General features: G+C 36.5%; 1 protein-coding gene across 2 annotated transcripts in view; it reads right to left on the minus strand.

Annotated features, from left to right (window-relative positions):
- Positions 1-21572, minus strand: part of SPPL3 (signal peptide peptidase like 3) — a 134831-nt gene that overhangs the window by 22458 nt on the left and 90801 nt on the right. For both annotated transcript variants that reach the window (XM_027577460.2, XM_027577461.2), the window contains exon 2: positions 20320-20397. In XM_027577460.2, the coding sequence (XP_027433261.2) occupies positions 20320-20397 (78 nt within the window). The remainder of the gene's footprint in view (positions 1-20319; positions 20398-21572) is intronic.

Below are 21572 nucleotides of genomic sequence, written 5' to 3' on the forward strand. Positions count from 1 at the left end.
TATGTCAGTTCAAGAGTTCTCCTGACTGCAAATAAAAGCATTCCATTGTGGCTGAATCTTCCAGCCATATCTCTGTGCACATCCTTAATTACTTCCTATGATAAATATCTAGAAAGAGAAAAGTTAGGTCAAAGGGCAAGCACAATTTTGAGACTTTAACGTACTACACAACTGCTTCCAAGAAGGTTGTACCAATTTACTCTCTGATAGCAGTATATGAGAACATTTTTTTTTTCTCTACACCTTGTCAGCTTTCATTTAACAACAACATATACTTGAGTTTCTGCTCTATATAGGACTGTTCTACATAATGGAGGGACAAAAAATAGTGCATAAAACAGGCTTTCATGGATTGTACATTCAAAGAGGGAGGACACTGACAATAAACAAGAAAAGTAAGTTAGATGTATGTTAATGGTACCAGCTAATGAGAAAATGCAGGAAATGAAAAGACTAAGTTTGAAATTTTAAATACGGTGGGTTGGGAAGGCCTCACTGGTGTGATTTCTGAGTCAAGACCTGAAGGAAGTAGTCACTGCCCATCTGGAGAACTAACAATGCAATCTCTGCTCTAATTTTGCATTCTTTAACTACTAAACAATTTTGTGTACATGAGTTCACTCCTTTCTTTTTTGGTAAACTAACTGTTCAAGTCCTTAGCTCATCTTTAACTATATTAAAGTGTTTGTGTCCTAAAGCACTTCCTGCAATGATGGAAACATTCTATATCTACACTGGGTAGACATTAGCCACATAAGTACTTAATATGTGGGAGTGCAATGAGGAACTGAATTCTACTTATAATTTAAAAATATGGGAGCTAAAACTATAAAATTCTTAGATGAAACATAGGGATAAATCTTCATGATCTTGGATTTGGCAGTGGATTCTTATACATGATGCCAAAGACACAGCCAAAATTGGTAAATTGGACTTCATCAACATAAAAATCTTGTGCTTCAAAGGACACAATCAAAAAAGTCCCAACCCATAGGATGGGAGAAAATATCTGCTATTATGTCTGATAAGGGCCTTGTATTCAGAAGATACAAGAACTCCTATAATTCAATAAAGACAAACCAATTAAACAATAAGCAACGAATCTGAATAAATACTTCTCCAAAGAAGATATGCAAATAAAAGATATGCAAATGAAAAAAGATATGCAAATGGATGCCAATAAACATACAGAAAGATTTTTCACATCATCAATGTCAGGGAAATACAAATCCAAACAGAATGAGCTAGCACTTCACACCTACGAGGAGGGCTATAACCAGAAAATCAGATAATAACCAAGTGTCAAGCAAGGACATTGCTGATGGGAATGTAAATTGATGCAGACACTCTGGAAAACAGTCTGACATTTTCAATTTCTTTAATAAATATAGGGCTATTCAGGGTATTGATTTCTTCTTGAGTGAGCTTTAGCAAATTGTGTCTTTCAAAGAATTGGTCCATTTCATCTAAGTCATCAAATTTACTGGCGTAAAGTTGTTGACAGTGGTCCCTTATTATCGTTTTAATACCTGGAGGCTCTAGTTATACCACCTCTCTCATTCCTGATACTGTTTTTATGGCTTCTCTTTTTCCTGGTTAGTCTGGCCAGAGGTTACCACTTTTATTGGTCTTTAAAAATTAGCTTTTGGATTCACGAATTTTTCTCTACCCCTAGAGAAAATATTTCACTTATTTTGGCTTTGATCTTTATTCTTACCTTTTGCCTATTTACTAAATTGAGTTTAATTTGCTCTCCTCCCGCCTAGTTTAAGATTAAAGTTTAGATCATTGATACCTTTTTCTTCTATTCTAACCTAGGCATTTAGAGGTGTAATTCCTCCCCTAAGTATTGCTTTTGCAGCGTCCCATAAATTTAGCGTGTTTTCACTTTCTCTTAATTCAATGTATTATCCATTTTCCTGCTTCTTTTTTGATGCATGGAAGTGTTATTTTTGTTTCCAAATATCTGGGAATTTTCTAGACCTCTTTCTATTACTGATTTCTAATTTGATTCAATTGTGATCTGTTAGGGACTGAATGTTTGTGTCAACTCCCCTCCACCACCCCCCAAAAGAGTTCATTTGTTGAAGCCCTAACTCTCAATATGATGGTTATTTGGTGACTGGGTCTTTGGGATGTAATTCTGCTGTGATCATGAGGGCGGGGTCCTCATGATGGAATTAGTATCCTTCTAAGAAGAGATACCAGAGAGCTTGCTCTCTCTCTCCTGAGTGTGCACACACCAAGGAAAAACCATGTGAGCATGCATCGAGAAGGTGGCTGTCTTGCAGGCCAGGTAGAGTGCTCACCAAAACCCAACCATGCTGGCACCCTGACCTTGGATTTCCAGCCTCCTGGGACTAAGAAAAAATAAATTTCTGTTGTTTAAAGCCATCCAGTCTGGTATTTTGTTATGGCAGGCCCAGTTAACTAACAGAGATCAGAGATCATACTTTTTATGCCTTGTATCCACATATTGAGACTTGTTTTATGTCCCAAAATATGTTCTATCTTGCTAAATGTTCCATGTGCACTTGAGAATAATGCATATTCTCCTGTCAGATGAGTGTTCTACGAATATCAGGTCAAGTTGGTTCAGAATACTGTTCAAGCCACTATATCTTTACTGATTTTCTGACAATTTGTTTTATCAAGTACTAAGAGAGAGGTCCTGAAATCTTCAGCTGTATCTGTGAATTTATTTCTCCTTGAAGTCTGTTATCAGTTTTTGCTTCATATATTTTGAAGATTTTATGTGATGCATAAACATTTAGGTTTATTATGTCTTGTTAATTGATTCCTTTATCATTATGAAATAACCTTGTCTGCAGTAATATTCCTTGCTCTGAAAGCTGCTTTGTCTGATATTAATATAATTAACTCTAGCTTTCTTTTGATGAATATAAGGTATATCTTTTCCCAGTCTTTTACTTTAAATCTTTTTCTAGCTTCATTATCTGTAATGTACTTTTTGAAAGCTGCAGATAATTGGATGTTGCTTTTTACTTTTTTAATTCAATCTGACAACTGTTGTCTTTTGATTGCCGTGCTTAGGCCAATTTCATTTAACATGATTACTGTTGTGATTAGGTTTGAGACTATCATGTTGCTGTCTGTCCTATCTTTTTTTGTTGTTCCCCTTTACCTGACTTCTTTTGTATTAAGTTTTTATTTTATTTTTAAAGATTTTTTATTTATTTGACAGAGAGAGAGACAACACAAGCAGGGAGAGTGGGAGAGGGAGAAGCAGGCTTCCTGCTGAGCAGGGAGCCCGATGCGGGGCTCGATCCCAGGACCCTGAGATCATGACCTGAGCCGAAGGCAGTCGCTTAACAACTGAGCCACCCAGGTGCCCCGATAGTTTTTTTTTTAAGATTTATTTATTTAGAGAGAGAGCACAATTGGGGAGGGGCAGAGGGAGAGGGAGAGAAATCCTCAAGCAGATTCCCTGCTGAGCATGGAGCTGGATGTGAGGCTCAATCCCAGGACCCTGAGATCATGAACTGAGCCAAAATCAAGAGTCAGCCACTTAACCGACTAAGCCACACAGGTGCCCTAGGATTAACATAGTATTTAAATGATTATCTTTTATCTCTTTTGTTGTCTTATTATCTGTAACTCTTGTTCTTTTATTTTAGTGGTCACTGAGCATTTATATTAAACATTTTTAACCAGTAGAGTGTACCTTCAAGTTACATTATAGTACTTCATGTATAGTATAAAAACCTGACAACAGTGTACAATTATTACTCTGAATCTTTGGACTATTACCATGCATTTTACTTTTACATGTTATCCTATAAACTGTACAGTATACTGTTATTTCTGTTTATACAATTATATTCTAAAAAGTTTTAAATAATAAGAAAATAGTCCTTCTATATTTATCAATATTACAATTCCTGGTGATCTTTATTCCTTTGTCAGTAGTCCTCGATTCTCTGATGTGAAAACGGGCAGCAGTCATTTAAACTTGATCCAAACACTCTGCATCTTATAAAGTTAAAGATCTAGAAGCAGTAAAATAAGTATGTAACGCTTGTGGAATGTACAGTGCATATCGGCAGGACATGCCTCACATTACAATTTGCCTGCTTGCTTCTTCTCTTGTTTCTTTTGAGGGTAATTTTTCTCTTGCATTTCTATCTCCTTCAATTTTGACTTATTGAATTTCTCAATCTCAGCCATATCGGGTTTGTGAGACATGGTTACAGGGACACAGAGTGAGGTGCATGAGCAAGCAGTGTCTGGTATGAGCAGTGGCTGCCACTGAGTGCCCATTCAGTGTATTTTTGATCTCAGATGTTGTTGTTTTCACCTCCAGAGGCTTAATTTTGGGTATTTAAGAATATCTTCCATGTATCTACCTAACTTTTTGTAGAGATGAATATAACATCAGTTTTGATGTACTTCTCTGCTAATTCCAACATATGTGTCAGTTCTGGGTTGGTTTTGATAGATTATTTGCCTCATCATTGGTCATGTTTTCCTTCTTCTTTGCTGCTGCCTGGTCATCTCTGCTTGTATGCCAGACACTGTGAGTTTTACTTTGTCTCAGTACTTTTATGTTCCCACAAATCTTCTTGAGCTTTGTTCTGGGATGCTGTTAGTTACTTAGACGTGGTATGTGTTCAGGTATTGCTTTTACAATTTATTAGGCAGTGCTCAATTTAGGGTAATTACTCTCTACCAACTGAGGCAAGCCCTTTCTGAGTACTCTCTACCCAATGCCACGTGAATCATAAGGTTTTCCAATCTGGCTGATGGGAGTAGGTACTCTGCTTCTAATCCTTTCACATTATTTTTTCCTTAGCTTTAGGTAATTTCCTCACATGCATGCACTAATCAGTATTCTGATGAATGCTCAAGGGGTGCACCTGCAGATCTCTGGGGTTTTCTGTCTTTCATACTCTGTCCTATTAACTCTGGCTGCCTCAGGCTTCCTGGACTCTCAGCTCTGTCTCCTTGAGGCAGGGGATGTTTCTCCCTGCACCATGACCTAGAAATTGTCTTTAATGTTTTCCCTTTTTCTTAACTTTTATTTTTGACTAGTAAAAATTGTACACATTTATGGTATACAACATGATGTTCTGATATATGAATACACTGTGAAATGATTACCACAATAAAACTAATTAACATATCCACTGCCTCCCATAATTACCTCTTTTTCTCATGGTCAGACACCTGAGATCTACTCTCTAAGCAAATTTTAAGTATAGAAATACATTAACTATAGTCGCCACAATGTACATTAGGTCGCCAGAACTTACTCATCTTATACCTAAAAGTTTGTACCCTTTGATCAGTCTCTCCTCTTTCTCCTAACCCTCCAGTGTCTGGTACTACTATTCTACTCTATTACTATCAATTCAACTTTTTTGGGGGCATGGGGGCAGAGAGGACTATCTTAAGAAAGCTAGAAAATAGCTTTTTTAAAAAAATATTTTATTTATTTATTTGACAGAGAGAGAGAGCACAAGCAGGGTAAGTGGCAGGCAGAGGGAGAAGCAGGCTTCCCACCGAGCAGGGAGCCCAACGTGGGGCTCGATCCCAGGACCCCGGGATCATGACCTGAGCCGAAGGCAGACACCTAACTGACTGAGCCACCCAGGCGCCCCTAGAAAATAGTTTACCATTTCTCAGAATTACTGTCCTCTGTTGTCTGATGAACAGTATTCCTGAAAAATCATTATTTCAGGTGGGATGGTAAATCCAGTTCCTGTTACTTCATCTTGGCTGGAAGTAGAAGTGCTTCTAGGTAGTTCTTTTAAATATTCAGGTCCCAAACTGAGCAGATTTTGAAGTGAAGGAGAGGTCTCCTTTCATTTCTTATTCATACTGTTTATAAGTCCTTGGGGGTACTGGAACATTGTTGCGTTTTATCCCTCTCTTCAGGAGAGGTCAGAATTCTTCCTGGAAGGGAATCTTAACCGAACTATGAGGCTCAGGTCCTACTGATAATGTTCTTCACTTCATAGCTTCCTGCCCTTAGAGGACTCCAAATCTGCTAGATCCAAGAAATTTGACCCTCTACTGTAATAGCCTGACTCTGCCATTTGGCTTCATGTTCTATCAACCACTGTCTAAAACTCCCTTAACTGTTACTGGTGCTGGAGAAACCTGCAACTGGTTATGTCTTCAGTTAGAATTGGCGACCTGCCCAGAAAAGTTTGTGGAGTATTAACTGACTGGTCCCCTATAAACTTGGCTAATTAGCTGTTTAACAAACTGTTGCACTGGAAGGGCAGCCCTAACAGTTGACAGATTTTCCAATAAGACCAAAGGATGGGTATTTATACAGATGTGAGAGATGCCCTTTAAAACATGGATAACACTACTCTTCTGAATATGGTCAGGGCCCTGATGTGTTGGCCTTCCTGGGAGTTTATAATTAAACAAGAAAAAAAAAAAAGCCCAGTGTTTTAGAACATTCATCTTCTCATATCTAATAGTGGCGACTTCTATTTCTCCAGCAATCAGAGGAAGACACTTTAACAGAGATTAGAAAGTATACTAGCTGTTCTCACCTCAGTCAGCCCTAGTCATTGCTACAGTGACTGGCTCCTGGGACAAACTCTACCCTGTCAACTTTGATTAGTTCCACAACAAACTAGATACAATGTTTTGCAAATATTTCTCCTGCTAAGGCAGTTTTCAGTACATGGTTTTCAGTACATGGTTTCATTTCTATGCTTTTTAAACTTTAATTCATGTTTCTCATGGAAGAGCTAATCATTTGTGGAGAGTTAAACTCTAAAACTGGTGATGTAATTCATGAGGACCTATCTGGAGCCATGGGAATATGAAGACAGTCTTCCCTGTGGGCATGCTGTGGAGAAGACCTGTATTAATTTGAATCACATTTTTCAAGTTCACTTATGAATGGAACAACAACAACAACATTTGTTATGCCTACTCTGCTTCTTAGAATCTTGGAGACAGCGTGGTACATTTACAGAAATTGTTAACCCACATCTCAACCACTGCAGCTGGCTATTACACATTCTTAGCTTTTCCTATGCTTTCTGCTGGCCATTATAATGATGTCTGGACTGGAAAGTTCCAGTCATCTCTGGTTTGACCCTAGGCACAGTTGTTACAGAGCCTTTGTCCTAACATTGGGTAAATGAGACAGGTTGTTGAGAGGACTGTCAGATAGGCTTAGGGGTGATACCTAACTACAGTTCAATTTGTTATTAACTAAGGACTATTTAAGCCTATCCTGGCTGTTTTAAGGCAAGGATTCCCCTTCTTTTCAAATACCAGTAGGTTGTGATTAACTTAAAGCCAGTTTTAGCTGTAACATTTTCTTAGAACCTAGTTTGATAAGAACTGTTGCAGGGACAGGAAAGCTTTAGATAAGCTAATGAGGTACCAAGGTGGGGGTGGGGGTAAGCAAGCATGTTTTATGATTTGAAGCTTACTCTGAATTTCTTATTGCCATAAATAAGCTTAGCTAAAATCAAGCACTGCCTGATCATCAGACCATGGGTCACTACTCCACAAAACAGAAATCTGGTTAAATGAGGTTGTTGGGCCCCACATATTGGCTCAAACAGGAAATTTATGTATTGTAGCTTTACAAAACAAGATCAATGGACAGCCTAGATTTAGCAGATTCCAGGCCACTGTGACAGGGGTCCAGTAACAGTTACCCATACTGCACAAGTGACAGCCAACTTAAGCTGTTTAAATAAAGTCTTTGCTGCCTCCTGAGCAGAATTATGGGCCTTTATCCCACCTTAGTTGGTAATCTTTATTAACTCTACAGATAGGAAATTGCTTGGCTGGCCCCAAAGAGTTTATTCCATCTTCATAAAAGACTATCTTTAACTCCCCACCTCCCCATCCCATCCCAATCTCACTGTTATTACTATACAATAACACACATTAATTCATCATAGTGTTATCACTAGACATTCCAGCCAAACTGTATCTTGGGTATCTGCTTAACAGCAAGTCTGAGTTACTGAAATCTATGTTTAAACACTCACAGAAAGACCTGAGCTGTGGCTATTTCATCACAACCACCTACCATCGCAGAAAGAGCCATCTAAATTACAGCATATTATTTGCTACTTTTAGTTGCCTTCTCATCAACCATGACTGAAGAGAAAATAGTTATGGGTCAAGCTGTAGGAGGCATACAAATTTCTAATTATTGATGCTAGCAAAGAACCTACATGAAGAATCTACTACTAAGAATCCAGGTAAAAGAGATGGTCTTCTGACTAAGCAACTGAAAACTTCCTAAGGGTTAAAATAATGGTAATAGTTAACCTTTATTGGGCTTTTCCTGTCAGACATTATGCTTTACAGGAAAGATTTCTTTTGTTTCACAGAATAACTATAATTAGTAATGTTGACTGTATTTGGAGAAAGAGCATTTAAAGAGGTAATTAAATTAAAATGGGGGTGGAGAGGGTGGGCCCTAATCCAATTTGACTGATATCTTTATAAGAGGAGGAGATTAGGACAGAGAGAGACAGTCACCCCAGGCACATGCATACATGTGAGAGAAGACCATGTGAAGGGCACCATCTACATGTGAAGACAGCAACCTATACTCTGGTTTCTCTTCAGATCGTATAAGCTGTTTCAGAATGAAACCAACTCTGCTGACACCTTGATCTTGGACTTCTGGCCTCTTGAAATACCTGTTTTTAAAGTTAGCTAGTCTGTGTTACTCTGTTATGGCAGTTGTAGCAAACTACCATGAAGATGCTCTATTATTATCCCTATACGGTAAAGAAACGAAGGTTCTCACTATATACCCTGCCCTGACTATTGTATCAACCCTTCCAAAACAAACGAACTTCTATTTTTTTTTGAAAAAATATAATGATTACTAAAAAACTCAAACAGTAGAAAAAGGTACAAAATAACAGACTCCCCAAATCCCTATCTCCAGAGATCTATGCATTTGGTATACAATTGCCTTTTTTTTAAAATGAGGATTAATATACTATTCACAAATTAATTTTTCATTGGCTAGTATTCCAAGGATGTGTTTTTACATCAATACATACCTTTTCCTCATTAAAAAAACCAAAACAAAAAATGTACACAGTATTTCTCCTTGAGTTAACTTGACCTGATATCATTTTTGGATGAACTGCATATATCCTGCCTTATTACAGAGAAATATTAAGACAAGCAACCTTTTATAAACAGATGATATATGGTTTTATCTTGAACTGGGAAGGGTTCAACTGACAACTGAGCCTGCCAGCTGATTAGTGTCAGAAAGAACAACTGATCAATGTTCTTCAAATTTAAATTAGTGAATAAGTGAAAATCCTAAGTGTGCCTTTTTGGGGTCACTTTGATGTACATTTCATAAGTAATATATCACAGACACTAACGACATGAGGAAGTGGTTTAATGTTCTCTGAGTGCTTCAATAAGATTTTATTTTGGCTGAGGTGGAAATCTGGTTGTTATTTGCTCTAAATTTTTTCAAACTAAAACTAATTCAGCTGCAAGGAACAGAACTTTAGGAAATCAACTACTCATGTCTTTATGTACTGGACTGGATTATAAAGGATTTTCTGAAGAAAGTCCTAGGTCTGTGGGAATTTCCACTGCTTGCCCAGAACAAGGGGAAATATAGGCTTATCATAGGCCTTTTTAGGTTCCTTAGTTCTGATGAAAATACAAATGCGCTCTGAGCACTGTTAAGACAAAGAGGTCTGTATTCAGCTGGCAACAGAGTACATGTCTGGACTGCTGCCAACATTTATCAAGAGATCAATATTCAGGAATGATCACTTGAAGAATGAACAATCCATTCATTTCTCTAGATATTCTAAAATATAATGTTAGACCAGAGTAAGCTAGCAATCTGGACAACTTTCTGCTGCTGGCTGTGTGCCTCTAATTTTGGCAAAATTACTTTTGCTGAAATGTATTTTCACGAAATGACCTTCAACAGCTGATTTTGAAGGGTACTGTAATTCATTCAACAAACATTTGAATGCTTATTATGAAATGCTATGAAACTCCCAAGTTGTAACCTCTTTTTGAGGATCTTCGGGATAAAGGTCTGTCTGATCTTAAGACTAACAACAGTTGTAATTCACCTGAACAACTAGGTTCTTTTTATTCAAGGGCACTAAAAAGGTTTTCTTTTTTTCTTCTGAAAGTTGGCTGCTAGAAAGCTTACTGTGCTATTTGTGGACCACCAGTAGTAGGAAAGGTATTGGCCAATGTGGTTTACATTTTTAGAATTATTTTTGGCTCTCTGTCTCCACCCATACTTTTTCTTTTTTTTGGCCCCATTATGATTTACCTTATCTCATCACAAGTTGGCAAACCCTAGCAAATGGTCTGAAATCCTTTTGAACAGGGCAGAGCAAAAATAAACAATTGCAGGAAGCAAAATGGAGCTGAGAACATATTTACTGAGTTATACTTGTTCATTCATTTGGATTCTGATAATGGAGGACACTGAGTACTGCAGAAGAAAGGCAAATTGGAATCTTTTATCTTAATATTTTAAGAATACCGTGTTTTTTGATCATTCTAATATTAGAAGCAGGTGCAATGAAGAGGGGAATTCACTTGGTCAAGGTAAACACTACATGGTTGGATGTATTTAAGCTAAATGTGTGTTCCTAGAAAATTCAGTGGGTTTTTTTTTTTTTTATAAATGGAACATTTTAAAGAGTTGATGGAATTGTTAAATATATCAAGGAACTTGTCCGCATACATTACAATGTCCATAACCATTCCCTAATAAATTCAGATTTCTGTATATAATGTTTTCTGAAGGTTATGAGGTGGCTACAAGAGCAGTTCAAAAGATAACACGTCACATGCCGCACCACTGTGTGATCAACACACATCATGACACTGTGGACCACGATGGAATTTGTTTCTATTAACCTGGTCTGACTTTACAATGATACACATTTAGTGTGAAGGGCAACACAATCACAGAAAATGCATTTCTTATATCCTCTGCAGTCTCATTAACTTGACGACATTGTCTTCCTAGAGTAGGTTTGGGTATAAGCAAATAAATTGAGTTTGCCATTAAAGAAAGCACAGGTAAATGTTTGTCTTAAAAAAGGTAGTAGTTACCCTCCAGTTATAGAAGTTCCGTTCTTCCTTCATATAGCAACTTTATATAGGGATTATAGATAAATATATGTTAAATAATTATCTAGAGAGATAAGATATAAAGTATATCTTCCTTTTGATTTTCTTTTAGATCTACTCAAACCTGTTATTTTTTTGTCTATGATTCCTGACAGGACAGAACTCAAGTATCTTGCCAGTAAAGAACTGTGGTTAGAAGTCTGTTCTCTCTCTGTCTCACTCACTGTTAATGCTCTTCTACAGTTTGTCACACTTTTTGGGGATATAATGATTAAATGAGTAATTATGCTATTTTTTTCTGAGCAACTGGAAAGACTTGAGGAGAGACAGGTGTCAGTTTAAGTGATATAGGAAATCTAGTAAAGCTCAGCCAAGGGATGGCAAACATAAGGGTTCCTAAATTGAGGATCTACTTTGGCTTTTAGAATCTAGTTTTACACAGTATAGTTTTTCCTTCTGTACTTAAAAAGTGAAAGCCTGGTGAGAAATAACCTATACAATTAAATAATCTTTTATCCTGTATTTTATGATATTCCCCATGTCTTCACAGCTTTGAATAAAATGTGATAATTTAACGAGTAAATAATATATTCTTATGGTCTCAGAGGAGATATGAACATATATGGTTGGATGGTGGGGGAGGGGGAAAAAGAGAAACAGTTCTATTCAAAGTCAGGAACATTTTTTGTGCACGTCCTATATGGAGGGTAGCATGAAAAGTGAATCATGGAAGCTAATGGAGAAAATTTCAGTAGTAGGTGGTGGTAAACCATCAAGGACAGCTCAAGAATAAAGACTGGAGCGGTGCCTGGGTGGCTCAGTTGGTTAATTGTCCGCCTTCGGCCCCGCACTGGGCTCCCTGCTCTGCAGGAGTGTGCTGCTTCTCTGACCCTCCCCACTGCTCATGCTTGTGCACTCTCTCTCTCTCTAGCATGCTCTTGAATAAATAAAATCTTAAAAGACAAAAGAATAAGACTGGAGGGGAATTTTTTTCTTTTTAGCAAAAGGGAAAAACTGAGAACTTCAGGAGAGTTTCAAATAGATTTGTAAAGGGTAAACAACGTATCAATGAATGGGCCCTGAAAATGCTACCAGCAATTAAGAACGACTTAGAAAGTCAGGAAAGAATCTGCACAAAGTCTGTCATGCAGGCCACCTGAACAGGCTTGTGCATTGGGCCCCCATCCTAAGCCTAGTGAAGGAATCTTTCCCAGGTGATTTTCATGCACAATAAGGCCTAAAGACCACTGCTGAAGAAAAAAAATTCACCAAAAAGAGGTTTATTTATTATTTTTTAAGATTTTATTTATTTATTTGACAGAAAGAGCAGGAGAGCACAAGCAAGGGAGAGAGGAAGAGGGAGAGGGAGAAGCAGGCTCTCCACGGAGCAGGAAGACCAATGTGGAACTCCATCCCAGGACCCTGGGATCATGACCTGAGCCGAAGGCTGTCACTTTACCAACTGAGCCACCCAGGCATCCCCAAAAAGAGGTTTATAAGAAAGCTTCTCATTCCTTCTGAGTTTACTACCAGATGAATTTATTTGGTTCAGATTTGAGATTTTGTTATTGTTCTCAACAGCCAGCAGTAGTAAAATACTTAAATCCCAGCTCCATCACTTATTACACTTGACTACTTAACATTTCTGGGCCCAGTTTCCTCATTTGTAAAATGGGAATAACAGTATCTATCTTGTTGAATTAATATAAGGATGAAATGAGACTTTATGTAAAGCACTTAAGCACTGTCACATAAATGCTCAGTAAAATATTAGCTGTTTTCTTCATCTTCGTCACATTTTTTAATTCAGTCAATGTCACAGTAAAAAGATTATAATAACCAACAAAAATCACACATCTCCACCCAACCCCTCACAGTAAGTAACAGAAGTCAACTTACAACAATTAAAAAGCATCTCAACTGTAGAAAACCCAAATGGTAGGAGTCAGACAGCATACAGACTGGGAAGTATCATTCAGAACCCACAGGGTCTCAATGAAGAATTCTCTGTAAATATTTTCATCAAGGAATCTATGTCCAAATAAGTCACAGGCCAGTTCTTCATCCAGCTATCTCAGGTTTATTTGAAATCAAGAATTAAGGAAATTACTTTGCTACTAGTTTTACCTCACTGACTACTTCGAATTTCACTTCTGTTATCACAAAGACATATTTTTGAGAAGAGGCATACATAAAACCCCTACATGATCCTAAGTCCTAAAAAGAATCTGTCAGGTTGAACTACATAAAACTGCCAATATTTGACAAGTTTTGACCTACCAAGGCAGTAACTGCAGTACTGCTTGTTCACTAAATACTCAGAAAGAAAAAGATGTGAAACTTTGTTTCTACTACTAAAATATACTTACAATTCCTTCTGGAAAGCTTAAAGAGAGACAGCAGTACAAATCAGAATAAATGACACTACTATCATTATAAATCATAGTAATACTCATAATTAATGAAATAACAATTTTCCAGACAGGGGTCTACAGAGGTTAAGTTTCTTGCCCCAAATTAAACAGTGGGAAGAGAAACAGAATCAACATCAGTCTCTTGACTAAGCTTTGTTAATATCATGTTTCCATGAAAAGTCTGCTTCTTTTATTGAGCTTTCCATCTCAGAAATGGCATCATTACTGGATCCAGTTGTTTAGACCATAAACCTTGGGAGTCTTCCTTGACTCCTCTCTCTCACACATACTATCCATTCTATCAGCAATCTTGTCCTAAATCCACTGACATTTCACTCCACCACTATTAGCCAAGTTAAGGCCATCATCATTTCTTGCCTATACTTGGCCAACACTCTCCCAGTTTCCCTTATTTCACTTTTCCCTCTTACCCAACAAGCTATTTCTCATACAGAACCCAGAACAATATTTCTAAAACACAAACCAGATTATGTCACTTCCTGCTCTCAACCTTCTATTATAGGTTGATTTTTCCAACTGCACATGGAACACTCTTCAGGACAGATCATATGTTAGGCCATAAAACAAGTCTCAAATTTAAAAGGACTGAAATAACAAAAAGTATGTCTCTGACCACAATGGAATTGAATTAGGCTCTTAAAATTCCTTTCAACAGAAAGAATTTTGAAATATCCCGAAACAGTAGGAAAATAAGCAACACGCTTATAAAGAACCCATGAGTCAAAGAAAAAAAATCACCAAGGAAGTTAGAAAATATCTTGAATTGAATGAAATGAAATACAACATAACAAAATTTATGGGATGAAGTTAAAGCAATGCTTAGGGAGAAATTTGCAGCCTGAATTGCCTATGTTAAAAAAGAAGGTTTCAAATCAGTAACTTCAGCTTCCACCTTAAGGAACTAGGAAAAGCAGCACAAACTAAACCCAAAGATGGAAGGGTGGAAGGAATAATAAAAATGGAAGCAGATGGAAGGAATAATAAAAATTAGAGTGGAGATCAATGAAATCAGAAAATAGAAAAAAAAAAAAGAAAAATTAATGAAACCAAAAGTTGTTTCTTTGAAAAGATCAACAAAATCGAAAAGCCTCTAGCTAGACTGACCAAGGGGGAAAAAAAAAGACCAAAGATACAAATGACTACAAGAAAAAATTAAAGAAGGAACATCACTACCAATCAATAAAAATTAAATGAATTATATATAAACAATATGAACAAACTGATGCCGACAAATGAGATCATTTAGAAAAGATGCACAAATCCTAGAAAGACACAAATTACCAAAACTGACTCAAGAAGAAATAGAAAATCCAAGTAGGCTTAGAAGAAGAAATAAAATTGGTAATTAAAAATCTTCCCACGTGCAACCGTAAGAGCACTGGAATGGTTATACTAACATGAGACAATATAAGAGTTTCATGACAAAAATTGTTGCTAAAGAGTGACATTTTATCTCGATCTATTAGGAAAATATAGAAATTGTAAACAGAAAGTGAAAAGACAAACCCACAGGCTAAGAGAAACTCTTTGCAAGCATTTATCTGATAAAGGACTTGTACCCATAATATATAAAGAATTCTCAGAACAACAAGAAGGTGATACAATTTTAAAATGGGCAAAAGACATGAATAGACACTCTTCACTAAAGAAGATACACATGGTAAATAAGCACATGAAAAGATGCTCAATACATCATTAGTCACTAAGGAAATGCAAATCAAAACCACAGTGAGATACCACTTCGTATCCACCAAAACAGAACACAGTATCTATAATCAAAAGACAGATAATAACAGAAATTGGAACCCTCATACATTGCCAGTAGGAATGTAAAATGATGCAGCTGCTTTGAAAAACAGTGGCAGTTTCTCAAAATGTTAAAAATAGAGTTGCGTATGACCCAGCAATTCCAGTCCTGCTATCTACTCAAGAGAAATGAAAATTTATGTCCCCACACAAACTTGTACATGAATCACAGCAGCCCAGATGTGGAAACAACCTATCAATTGATGCATGGATAAACAATATATTCGGCAATAAAAAGGAATAAAGTACCGACACATGCTATAACACGAATAAACTTTAAGAATATTATGCGAAGTGAAAGAAGGCCATCACAAAAGGCCATATATTGGATGATTCTACTTAAATGGAAATTTCCAGAATAGGCAGATCTATATAGAGACAGAAAATAAATTAGTGGTTGCCTAGAGCAAGGGAGAAGGCAAAGGGGAAACGACTGCCAATGGATACAAGGTTTCCTTTGGGATGATAAAATTGTTCTAAAATTGGTGATAGTTGCACAATTTTGTAAATATAATAAAACCACTGAATTGTGCACTTTACGTAGGAGAATTTTATCTATGTATATCTCAATAAAGCTGTTAAAAAAAAAAACCCCAATACTTAAAAAAGAAAAAGGAATAAAGTATCGAAACAAGTAGGAAAAAAAAAACCAAAAAAAGCCTCCCACAATAGAAAGCCTGGCTTTAGACACGTAAACTCTTAACAAATATTTAAAGAAGAAATAATACAATTCTAACACAGTCTTTTCAGGAAAATGAAAGGGAGGAAACACTGCCCAACTCACTCAATGAGGCCAATATTATCCAGGTACCAAAGTCATAAGACGACCGGTAACAAGAAAAGTACAGACCAATTTCCCTCATGAATACAGACACAAAAATCTTTAAAAAAATATGAGCAACATTTAGAAGAGTTATATACCATGAAGTGAGATTTACCCCAGGAATACAGAGTTGGTTCAACATTAAAAAATTAATATACCTAGGGCCGCCTGGGTGGTTCAGTCAGTTAAGCATCTGCCTTTGGCTCAGGTCATGATCCCAGAGTCCTGGGATCAAGTCCCACATTGAGCTCCCTGCTCAGTGGGGAGTCTGCTTCTCCCTCTGCCCCTCCCCTTGCTTGTGCTCTCTCTCTCTCAAAAATAAATAAAATCTTTAAAAAAATAAAAATATACCATATTAACAGAACAATGGATAAAAGCCACATGACTAGCTCAATAAATGCATGAAAATATATGACAAAATCCATTCATGATAAAAACTCTCCACAAACTAGAAACAGGAGGAAATTTCCTCACAGATAAAGGGCATTTATGAAAAACCTACAGCTAACACTGTACTTAATGGTAAACAAATGTTTTCCCCTTAATATTAGGCACAAAGCAAAGAAGGATGTGTGCTCTTTTCACTTTCTATTCAACACTGTACTGGAGGTTCTATCCTATACAATAAAGGGGGGAAAAAAGGAGGAGAAGGAAAAATTAAAGGCTTTCAGAGTTGAAAAGAAGAAACAAAACTGTCTTTATGTGCAGACATTATCCTGTGTGTAGAAAAACCTATGGAGTCTGTATAAAAAAAACTATTAGCACAATAAATGAGTTCATCAAAGCCATAAGATACCAGATCAATGTACAAAAATCAATGGCAAGTTCTACATACTTAGCAATGAAAAATCCAAAATGAAACCAAGAAAAAAATTCCATCAAAAATTACATCCAAAAAGAACGAAATACTTAGGAATATCAAAAAGAATGACATACTTAACAAAAGAAGTGCAAGCCTTGTACACTGGAAATTACAAAGCATTACTAAGAAAAAGTAAAGATCTAAGTAAATGGAGAAATATTCCAGGTCCCTGAACGAGAATATTAGGAGAGCCATTCTTCCCAAAATGATCTGTAGACCCACAATACATATAAAATTCCAGAATTTTTTTTTTGTAGAAAATGACCAGCTAAATCTAAATTTATGTGGCAATGCACAAGATCCCAGAGTAGCTAAAATTCTGAAAAAGTACTAAGTTGTAAAACTTGCACAACTGGATTTCAACAATTATAAAAGCTACAGCAATCAAGACACTTTGGTACTGTCCTAGGAGAGACATATAGACCAAAGAACAGAAATCAGCATCCAGTGATAAATCCTTACATTTACGGTCAACTCTGTTTTCACAGTGGCACCGAGGCAATCAATGGGGTAACGGACAGACTTTTCAATAAATGGTGTGGGGACAGCTGGACAGCCATGTTCATAAGATGAATTTATATTTTACTTCATGCCACACAGAATAATTAACTCACAATGAATTATGGACTTAAAGGAAAGCAATAAAACTAGAAAAATTTTTAAAGAAAACATGAGAAACTCTTTGTGCCCATGAATTAGGAAACAACTTTTCACCAAAAACATGATACAAAAAGTTGGTAAGGTGGACTTTATCAAAATTTAAGACGCTTACACTATGAAAGACAGTATTAAGAAGATATAAAGGCAGGGCGCCTGGGTGGCTCAGTTGGTTAAGCGACTGCCTTCGGCTCAGGTCATGACCCTGGAGTCCCCGGATCGAGTCCCGCATTGGGCTCCCTGCTCAGCGGGGAGTCTGCTTCTCCCTCTGACCCTCTCTTCCCTCTAGTGCTCTCTATCTCTCATTCTCTCTCTCTCTAAATAAAATCTTAAAAAAAAAAGGAAGATATAAAGGCAGAGACTAGGAGAAGACATTTGCAAATCCTATGACTGAGAGAGAACTTGTACCTAGAATATTTAAAGAAATGTTACAACTCCGTATAACAAAAACAACCCAATTTAAAAATGGCCAAAGATCTAAATAGACATTTAACCAAAGAAGAAAAACATATGGCCAATAAGCACATGAAAAGATGCTCAACATCTTTTCAACATTCTAATCTGCGTTATTAGGGAAATGCAATCAAAGCCAAAATGAGGTATTATTTCACATCCTAGTACTAAAATGGCTGTAATAAAAGAACAGTAACGTGTGCTTAAAAAAAGCTCCAACATGCTATGGTTTGAACTGTATAATTAAAAATGGTTAAAAATAGTAAATTTTATATTTTATCACAATAAAAAATTTTTTTATAGTCCTAATACTTAAAAAAAGATAGCAGTGAACAAAGTAGGAAAAAACAAAAATGATCTTCCCACAAGGAAAAGCCCAGCTTAGGTGGTATCACTGGTGAGTTCTATCATATACATAAAAAAGAAATAACACAATTTTGAATAATCTTTTCCAGGAAACAGAAGAAAACACTTCCAGACTTATTCAGTGAGGTCAATTTAAATGCCTTAAAGTATAAAAGACATAATGTATTGGACGGACCAGAAGTATTAAGAACTGGGTTCCAATCCAGAGTTTGTTAGCAAACAGTTGTGTAATCTTTGTGAAGTTACTTTATCTTGTTGGGCTTCAGTTCCTCCATTTGTAAAATAAGAGAGCTGACCAGAAAAATCCTTTCCATCTATATAATTCTACATTTATTACATAAAATTTTGTTTAAAATTTGCCCAGTCATATAATTGGTATAACCTTTCTGGAAAACAGTATGGCCATATGTATGTAGTAAGAGGCAATTCACACTCTCTGACAAAGTTTTTCAACTTCTAGATATTTGTCTTAAGGAAATAATTTAACCAGCCAAAGAACACATAAAAAGATGGTCACTTTAACAATCCACATGTCCAATAATAGTGGAGTAAGACAGTAACACAAAGAAATATCAAATTACTAAAAATTTGTATGAAGATTATGGAAAACATTTTTTGTTAGGTAAAAATAATCAAATATAAATGATTTACATATGAAAATGTACACGGTATATAAATTATATTTTTGCAAACAAAAAGTCATTTCTACTAATGAAAGTAGTATCAGAATTTTGAGTCTAAAAGATTTTGTTTTTAATTACAAAGTAGTTTTTGAAATGTTGATACACTATATACTCAAAGAGAAAAAATAAAAAAACTTGTCCAAAGTATAGATATAAAATATCAAGATTATGTTGATAAGGTTCTAAATTCCTCTAGTTTGATTAATGCTTCCTAAGAGTGGTTATGAACCTAGGGCTCTCAGTAGAAATCTCAATGATTAAAACTTTCATCAGCTGATACCGGAATTATCAATAGTATTTTACCTGTTCTACCCAGAGTTGAGATAAAGCCTAGAGGTCTGATTTTATCAAATACTCATTCAAGTACAGCTATAAAACTGGGCAGTTCAAAATCCTTATACCTGATTATTTCATTTATCACTGCCAACCCCTTTCAAGTTCTCTATTTAAAATTTCTCAGGCAGCCTTCATTTGTAAATATATAATCCACAAAACATCTCAGTTATACAACCACTAAAGTTCCTCTCTCTCAAATAAGGAGGGAAAAGAAGCAGCAAGCGCCTAGCTTCTGGATTTTCCTTTGTATTCCATTCCTACGGCTGCCTGGTAGGACAGGGATTTCAAGAGGATCCAGTCTCAGCATTGCGAAGTTCAGTAGAGAGAATACTTGGTGAATGATTCTTGGGCACAATCCTAGTAATAGTAGGTTGAACTGTATGAAATCATTTCTGTAGGTCAAAAGAGTAGACCATCGGTAACTGCATATGGCTCAACCAATGTCAATGCCTCTATATTAAGGAAAACTTTCTGTTCCCTTTCAAACTCTGTAGAATCACTGTCAAGGATTCTCTCCTTGATCTTTTCAATGAATACACTTATGTGAGTCATTATTTCCAAAACCAGAATTAAAGCAATCTTAAATTTTAATTTTTAAGCATTTTTTACACGTTTGCATTAAAATGAACTATTTTAACAGCAGCCAACCAAAGAATAAATATCAGAATTATTCCACTCTAACTCAATTCTTGTTAGTCATGTTTCTCTTCACAGAGCAGTAAGTTTTCACACTTTCAGAGTAATGCTTCTTCCACCTCCAACTGAAATCCATACATATTGAGAGAAACTCACCTGAAACTACCATAGACTATAAGTAGAATGGAAATCAGAAATGTAGACACTTGACTGGAATCCACCAGGGAATAGGCCCTAGAGAAATAAGAGGGGAAAAAAATTAGATCACATGCTACAAGTCCTCATGGAGTTTACAGTCTGGTGGAGTTTCATTATTGTTTTTAAGTTAAAAAAAAGCGTAAATTAGCATGAACAAAACAGCATAATTAAAATGAAATCTGTTTGTTTAATATAAAGAATACATGTGTGGGTTCACAGCTATTATTAGTTAATGCACTCAGGATGTTAAATGATATCAGTGTAAAAATCCCACCTCTGTATACCACATATGCCTACAACATCCACTCCCAATTTAAGAAGTACCAAAATATCTACCATCACTGTGCCAAAGATAAAAAGTCTCAGTGATTACACTGTTACCAGTTTACACTTGAACGGTCAATAGTATTTTACTGCTTTTCCTCAGTGATGAGGTGAAACCTGTATCTCTCTCCTGAATTCCATTTCCATTTTTATAATTGCCCACTGGTTCTCCCCATCTGGGTGTCCTACAGGAGTTTTTCCAAGACAACAAGGTCCAAAATTAAAGTCAGTATTCTTCCCTTCATATCTGATCCTCTCAAGGAATGGAATCACGATTCCCTCACTTCAAAGCTAGAAGTCGGCTGCATCCCTAACACCCCCTTCTCTTACTTCACACATGGTAACAACAGTCAGCAAGTCCTGCAACTGCCACATCCCCAACTACCCCACTTCTCTAAACCCTACTGGCAATTCTTTAGCTCCCTTCTATAGCTTGACCAACAGAAATCTTGTTAAGTCTGTCTCCAGGAGTTAACCCTTCATACCAATCATTCTTGTTAGGGATTTTCCTAAAACAAACTTCTCTTCATTTTTTCATTCAGCAAATATTTAATGATGCCTCTGTGCCAGGCACTCTGCTAGCGACTGGGGATACAATAACAAACAAGACTGTCTTGGACCCTCATTGAATGTTCTAAAGGAATAAAAAAAGTAAACTCCATTCTTTCCAAAGGAATGCAAACAAAAAGTTAACACAAGCAAGTGAATATAATCATGGAAAATGTTGCAACGGGGAGAGAGACAAGTACAAGGTCCTCTGAGAATATATAATAGGTGGATCCTATGGAAGAACTGGGCAGAGATGGGGGGCTTTCCTTAGGGGAATAGATGAATGAGTGAGATACAAGACACAATAATGGATTTGGTGATTGTTTACGGGAGCTAAG

The sequence above is a fragment of the Zalophus californianus genome, chromosome 14 (assembly GCF_009762305.2).
Source record: "Zalophus californianus isolate mZalCal1 chromosome 14, mZalCal1.pri.v2, whole genome shotgun sequence".
Classification (NCBI taxonomy): domain Eukaryota; kingdom Metazoa; phylum Chordata; class Mammalia; order Carnivora; family Otariidae; genus Zalophus; species Zalophus californianus.